This window comes from Carcharhinus amblyrhynchos, chromosome 27 (genome assembly GCF_965287045.1).
Source record: "Carcharhinus amblyrhynchos chromosome 27, sCarAmb.v2.hapA, whole genome shotgun sequence".
Lineage (NCBI taxonomy): Eukaryota > Metazoa > Chordata > Chondrichthyes > Carcharhiniformes > Carcharhinidae > Carcharhinus > Carcharhinus amblyrhynchos.
The window spans coordinates 40824997-40832759 of NC_137350.1; the positions used below are offsets into that span (position 1 = coordinate 40824997).

A 7763-nucleotide genomic window follows, 5' to 3' on the forward strand; every position below is an offset into this window, starting at 1 on the left:
AGCAAACACTGTCTTTCCAAGTGTTGATTAATCCTGTCCCTCAGAATTCTTTCCAATAATTTCAACTGACAGTAAACTAACTGGTCTGTAATTATCCGGCATATCCCTGCTGCCCTTCTTGAACAAAAGAACCACATTAACTATCATCCTGTCATCTGGAACTTCACCTGGGGCCAGTGGAGATTTAAATATCTCCATCAGGACCCCTGCAATCTCCTCCTTACCCTCCCATAGCAGCCTGGGATACATCTCATCAGGCCCTGGGGGTTTGTGCATCTTTATGCCCACTAAGACATCTAATACTTTCTCTTTATTAATCTTAACGTCCTCCAGAACTTTACCGTCCCGACTGAAATCTCCAGCTGCAATGTCTCTCTCCATAGTGAACACAGATGAAAACTATTCATTTCGGACCTTGCCCACTTCCTCTGGCTCCATGCACAGATTCCTTTCTGGTCTCTAATGGGTCCCATACTTTTCCTGACCATCCTCTTGCTCTTGGGGTTTTCCTTAACCTTATCTGTCAATGTTATTTCGTGGCCTCTCTTTGCCCTCCTGATTCCTTTTTTAAGCATTCCCCACTTGATTCTCTCTACTCTCCTGAAGGGGCCTCCCCTGTTTTTAGCGCGCTATATTTACTATATGCTTGCTTTTCATCAAACCATCGATATCCTTTGACATCCAGGGTTCTCTGGACATGCCGCCCTTTGCTTTTATTCTGAGCGGAACACATTGGCTCTGAACTCTCTCTATTTCACTTTTAAAAGACTCCCACTTTCCAAAAGGAGATTTCCCAGCATGTAGGCTGGGAGCAGCTACATTTGCCAGATCCTGCTTAATGATATTGAAATCAGCCTTCCCCCAATTCAGGCACTTCCCTTATCCATTTCCAGAATGACTTTGAAACTCACAGAGTTACGGTCACTATCCCCAAAACACTCACCCACTGACACTTTGACTACTTGCCCGAGGGTTAGGTCTAGCACAGTCCCATCCTGAGTAGGTCTATCTACGAACTATGAAAATTAGGGTTAGTGTGAATGAAAATCCCTTGGGGAGCTCAGGCTTTGCAGCCCAAACATTGACGACCCTCAGTAAGTCACACATGCCTATGTTACATCGTTAAGGATGTTCATAGGACAACCCTCAAAGGGAACAGAGTGAGATTATGGATCTGGCAGCAAGTGAATTGTCCCATTAAGAAATGGAAAATTTAAGCTTGAGAAGGATGAATTGGTCTAATCTCTGAAGCATTTCATACCATTCCACATGCAATTAATTACACTTGAAATGCGGTGAATATTATTAGTTAATACAGTACCTATATTGTGCAGAGTGTGATCCCATAAACAGCAATGAGATGAACAGTTTGTTCTGTTTTGTGGTTTCGGAAGGAGGAATGCTAGCTGGGACCAATGGAATTTTTAACATCCTGGTACGGGTACAAGTGATCTCAGTTTAACAGTTGGTTAAAAGCTGAGCTCTGACACAGCAGAATTGCTTCAACATGGCATTGGAATATCAACACGTGCAAGAGCAAGTCTTGGAGTTTAAAACCACATCTTTGTGACCCACAAATGAGCACAAAATTAATCAAAGCAAACACACAGAGAATGGGTCTCCACCTCAGTGGTTAGATTACATAGAACGGGAAGTTCAGTTGTACAGAGCTCAGGTCAGACCCTATCTGTGTTCAGTTGTGAGCATTGCACCCCAGGAAGGGAATATTGGCTTTGGAGGGCCATGCAAAGCAGATTCACATGTACGAGGGACTGTTTCTTAGAGCAATACATTACGGAACTAACCAGGGAGCAGGCTATTTTAGATTTAGTATTATGTAATGAAAAGGGTTGATAAATAGTCTTGTTGTTAGAGATCCTTTTGGAGAGAGTGATCACAGTTTCAGATTCAGATTGAGCGAGAGAAGACAGAGTGCCATGCTAGAGTTTCAGCATTGGGAAGAGCTAATTATACAGGCCTGAGGAAAGAGTTGACCCAAGTAAACTGGGAACAAATAATTGAGAGCAGGATAGTTGAGGAACAATGTTGGATGTTCAGGTGATATTGAATATCTCTCAATTAAATTATCTTCCTGAGAGGAAGAGGAATTATAAAAGGAAGGAAACTGTTCCATGGCTAGACAAGAAAGTCAAAAAGGATAATAAAGGCAAAAACTAGAGTGTGTCAAATGCAAAAATTAGTGGCAAGCTGGAGGATTGGGAGAATGTTAAAGTTCAGCAAAGGCTACTAAAAATAGAATCAAAAGATCTAAGATGAGCTATGAAAAGAAATTAGCAGAAAACATAAACACAGATACCAAAAGTTTCTATAAGTGTATAAAGAGGAAGAGATTAGCTAAAGTAATTGATGGCCCTTTAGAGGATGATACCAGTGAGGTACTAATGGGGAACATAGAGATGGCAGAGACACTAAACCAATATTTTACCTCTGTCTTCACAGTAGAGGATAATAAAAATTTTCCAAAAACTATAGTTAATGCAGAGGAACTTGGTGCAATAACCATCACTGGGGAGAAGGTATTGAATAAACTAATGGGTTTAAAGGCAGGTAGGATTCCAGGACCTGATGGCCTTGCCCCTGGGGTATTAAAGGAGGTGGCAGCAGAGATAATGGTTGTGTTGTGGATTGGTTGTGTATTGGATTGGTTGTGATATTCCAAAATTCCTTGGATTCTGGTAAGATCCCGATGGATTGGAAACATGCTAGTGAGACACCCAGTATTCAAAAAGGAGAGAGGCAAAAAGTAGGAAACTATAGGCCGGTTAGCTTGACCTCTGTGGTGGGGAAGTTGCTGGAATCAATCATTAAGGAGGAGATGAATGAGTATTTGGAAAGACAAAGCTCAACCCACCATTGTCAGCACGGTTTTATGAAGGGAAAGCCATGCTTGACAAACTTGCTTCAGTTCTTTGAGGACATAACCAGCAAGGTGGATAGTGGGGAACCTGTGGATGTGCTATTCCTAGAGTTCCAGAAGGTGTTTGACAAGTGCCGCAGGAAAGACTGATCCAGAAGGTGAGATCACAGGGAATTGGGGGTAGAGTATTGGATTGGATTGAGGATTAGCTGATGGACAAAAAACAGAGGGTCAGGATAAATAGGTCCTTCTGGCGAAATGTAACTAGATGGGTGTCACAGGGGTCAGTCTCAGACCTCAAGTGTTTACAATCCAAATGAATGATCTGCAAGCATAGCGAAATGTGCAGATGACACTAAAATAGGTGGGAAAACAGGCAGTGAAGAGGATATAATTTGATATATTATTGTTACATGTATTAGCAGACAGTGAAAAGTATTGTTTCTTGTACAATATATAGACAAAGCAAACTGGACATAACAAAAGAAAGGAGAGGGTGCAGAATGTAATGTTACAGTCATAGTCAGGGTGTAGAGAAAGACCAACTGGCACCAGTAGTAAACCTGAGATCACTACCTTTGAGGTCCAACTCCTTAACTTTCTCCCTAGCTCCCTGTATTCTGCTTTTAGGACCTCATCCTTTTTTTTAACCTATATCACTTGTACCAGCGTGTATTACAACCACTGGCTGTTCGCCCTCCCACTTTAGAATGTCTTGCAGCCACTCTTTCTTGACCCAAGCACCAGATAGGCAACATACCATCCTGGAGTCTTGTTTGCGGCCGCAGAAATGCCTGTCTACTCCCTTTAAATTGAGTCCCCTGTAACAATTTCACTGGCACACTTTTTACCCCTCGCCTCTGCAGCACAACCAACCATAGTGCAACAAGTTTGCTTGCTGCTGCTTTCCCTAGAGAGGTCATTCCTCTCAACAGTATCCAAAGCAGTATATCTGTTCTGCAGGGGAATGGCCACAGGAGATTCCTGCACTACCTACCATCTTGCTCCAGATGGATGTCTGGTGGTCACCCATTTGATTCTAGAGATGAAAGGGTTGACATATGAGGAGAGATTAAACAGTTTGGGCTTGTAGTCTCTGGAGTTTAGAAGGATGAGAGGGGATCTGATCGAGGGATATAAAATTTCAAAAGGGATTGATAAAGTAAATGTAGACCAAATGTTTCCTCTTATGGGGCAATCAAGAACAAGAGGTCACAAGTGTAGGTTGAGAGGCGGTAGATTTAAAACTGAGATGGGGAGGAAATACTCGCAGAGGATGGTGGATTTGTGGAACTCACTGCCCCATAGCACGGTGGAGTCTGAATCATTGAATGATTTCAAGAAGGAGATAGATATATTTCTAATAAAAAAGGGGATATGGGGAACAGGTGGGGAGGTGGGTTTAAGACCAGGGAGAGATCAGCCATGATCTGACTGAATGGTGGAGTGGGCTTACAGGGCTGAATTTGCTGATTTTTGCTCCTAATTCCTACCTTCCTCTATACTTATACTCTTATACTTGATAAATTATAAAAAATATATGCAGACACTGGAGAAGTACAAACAAATGCTTTGCAGTGTAATACTCGAGTTAATACAATTATCACAGTGTAATACCATGTTAATATAATTCTCAAAAGCTTTGCAGTGTAATATCCGAGTTAATACAATTCTCAGGAAGGACTGAATAGTCAGGAGCTTCTGTCTCAAAAAAGCAAAAGTTGAGAGGGTTGGCTTGAGGAGAGACTGAGTAGACTGGGGTTATACTCATTGGAATTCAGAAGAATGAGGGGAGATCTTATAGAAGTATACAAGATTATGAAGGGAATAGATAAGATAGAAGCAGGGAAGTTGTTTCCACTGGCGGGTGAGACTAGAACTAGGGGGCTATAGCCTCAAAATAAGGGGGAGCAGATTTAGGACTGAGTTGAGGAGGAACTCCTTCATGGAAAGGGTTGTGAATCTGTGGAATTCCCTGCCCAGTGAAGCAGTTGAGACTACCTCAGTGAATGTTTTTAAGGCAAGGATAGATAAATTTTTGAACAGTAAAGGAATTAAGGGTTATGGTGAACAGGCGGGTAAGTGGAGCTGAGTCCATGAAAAGATCAGCCATGATCTTATTGAATGGTGGAGCAGGCTTGAGGGGCCAGATGGCCAACTCCTGCTCCTAGTTCTTATGTTCTTGAGATAGGGCTTTAAGATTATGAAATAATTTATTAGGGTAACACAAACAGAAGGTTTCCATCTTTGGGGGGTACCAGAATGAGAAACCATCAGTGTAAAATAGCTACTAATAAATCCATCAATATAAGGTAAATCCAATGAAGAATTCAGGAGAAACCTCTTTACCCAAAGAATGGTGAGTGTGTGGAACTCACTCGCACAGGGAGCTGCTGAACTGAATGATATCAATGTATCAAAGAAGAAGCCAGAAAAACACGAGAGAGAAAGGAATAGAAGATATTCAGAGATGGTGAAAAGAAGAAGACAGGAGGACATTCATGTGGAACATAAACATCAGCATTGTTCAGATGGCTGAATAGAACATAGAACATTACAGCGCAGTACAGGCCCTTTGGCCCTCGATGTTGCGCCGACCAGTGGAACCAATCAGTGGAATGGCCTGTTGCTGTGCTGCTAACTCTTTGCAATCTTCAGATCACAGTCCTCTGATTAATCTTAAGCTTGTTGTAAACCATTTTCATTCTAAGGCCCTATCTATCTGTAAAAGCACAATCACGGGTAGTAGGATCAGCAGAGAGGGGTGCAGTCGAGAATCCTGACCCCCTCACTATACCTGCCTTTCAACAAAGCGTGTTAGAGTGAGGTGACCTTTGCAGGTGATTGGATAGTGACAACAGAAACTTAGAACAGCTGTCGGTGTCAGCTGTTTACTGGGCGATTTCTGTGTCTGTGCAAACACACTCCAGCTCCCTCCTGTGTCTACCCAGGTGGCTTTGTGATTCACATTGTGACTCATTCAGATAATTTGGCTCTCTGCCATTTTCCTGCTCTTAAGCGTCGCTCCAGAAAGACCTGAATACTCTGTAATGACATGGACGCCAGACTTGTCCACTAACACAACAACTGCCAAAGAAACAGGTAATCTTCAAACAGATTCTCAACTCTGTTTTTCTGTTTAAACCTCAGTACTTGAAGTTGTATTATGTGTGGAGCTTATGGGACTTAATTAGTGCTTAGTTGTGGTTTACCTGAATTGAGTATTAACCTTTAAAACTTTTTAACCTTTTTTGTTTTACATCCGGCTAAATCTTTTCAAGTTGCTTTGAAGGCTTTTAAAGCACCGAGTTTCACAGATTGGAGGTCTTTTGCACAAACTATCTCATTAACAAACAGGGCAGTCATGATCCACAGTTACCAAAGTGTTATGGATGCAGTGCTAGGAACTGTACTGATCTGCAATTAATTGATTTTTTAATGCATTAGTAAGAAGTTGGGGCAGTATCATACCTCTCTCTTTTAGGCAACTCCATATTACTCTTTGGAGCAGCACTGGATCCCTCTCAGAGAAATACCACATATCATGCCTGGAAGAGAAAGTATATTAACATGTCCTTGAGCTCAGAGAAAGATTTTGACCAAAATCCTTTCAGATGCTGACACACCTGTTGTCTGAATTCAACACTTACAATTTGATTCTAATGTTAGTATTTCAGATTCCCAATTTACTGAGAATTTAAATAACAATCATTTGTTCCGCATTATTAAAAATATTGATCAAGTTCAATAATTTGTTAGTGTCAATGCCTGGGGTCCAGCACACCAACAGAAGCTTCTCAAACTTTCAGCTTAAGGTCCCTTGCATTGCAAATTGTGATTGGATTCACCATCAGCTTTCTGGCATTATTAATATTGAAAAGAATCTATTTAAAATATTCAGAGTGCAGTCTCTGTGCTACAGGGAAGGGAGGGGAATAGGAGAGAGAATCACCTTGAGCCATCTCCATTACGAATATTACCTATTTCCATCTCTATAACATTGCCTGACTACAGTCCTGACTAAGTTTATCTGCTGCTCAAAGCTTGATCCATCACTTTGTTACCTCTTCACTGTTCCAGCGCACTCCTGGTTGGTTGATCTTAGAACCTGCACAGTGCAGAAGGAGTCCATCTGACCCATCAAATCCTCACTGACTCTCCGACAGAGCATCCCACCCAGATCCTATCTACGTAATCCCACGCTTTTACCCAATAATCACCCTAACCTATACATCAAAGAACAAAGAACAAAGAACAACACAGCCCGGGAAACAGGCCCTTTGGCCCATTGAGCCCGCGCTGCCATTTTAACATTATGAGTACCCCCTCCACCCATGACCCTTGTCTCTGCTTATGGCATTCCATAAGGGAAGACTAATTTAGGGACAATTTGTTACACCAATCAGCCTAACAGCACATCTTTGGGATGTGGGAGGGAACGGGAGCACCCGGAGAAAACCCACGCAAGCACGGGGAGAATGCGCAAACTCCCCACAGACAGTGACCCAAGCCGGGAATTAAACCGGGGTCCCTGGCACTGTGAGGCAGCAGTGCTAGCCATTGTGCCACCTCATGCCAGATCTTCCACATTATAAACTTGAGCTCATCCAAACTGCAATGGACAGAGAGGATGGAGACTCGATGTGGAACAGTCACATCACAGACTGAGTGATGAGACATAATTTCTTTGCTTAAAAAAAAGCTAAAGGAAATAACTTGCATTTATATAGCCGCTTTCTCAACCACAGGAGATGTGTTTCATAACCAATTAAGTACTTTTAGAAATGTTACCATGGTTACAATGAAAGGGACTGGGTAATAATGAGTAGCAAGGTGAATGAATGTTTCGGAGTGTTTGGGATTGAACTGCCCCATGTACAAGGAC

At 42.1% G+C, this 7763-nt stretch overlaps 1 protein-coding gene across 2 annotated transcripts in view; it reads left to right on the forward strand.

The window, feature by feature from the left end:
- LOC145359198 (growth factor receptor-bound protein 7-like) overlaps positions 1–7763 on the forward strand; it is a 138526-nt gene that overhangs the window by 33469 nt on the left and 97294 nt on the right. The window contains exon 1 of one of the 2 annotated variants that reach the window (XM_080213664.1): positions 5346–5980. The exons of the other annotated variant lie outside the window; for it this stretch is intronic. Within the exon in view, the coding sequence (XP_080069790.1) occupies positions 5929–5980 (52 nt within the window). The 5' untranslated portion in view covers positions 5346–5928. Of the gene's footprint in view, positions 1–5345; positions 5981–7763 lie in introns of those variants that run through there. 2 annotated transcript variants of the gene reach the window in all.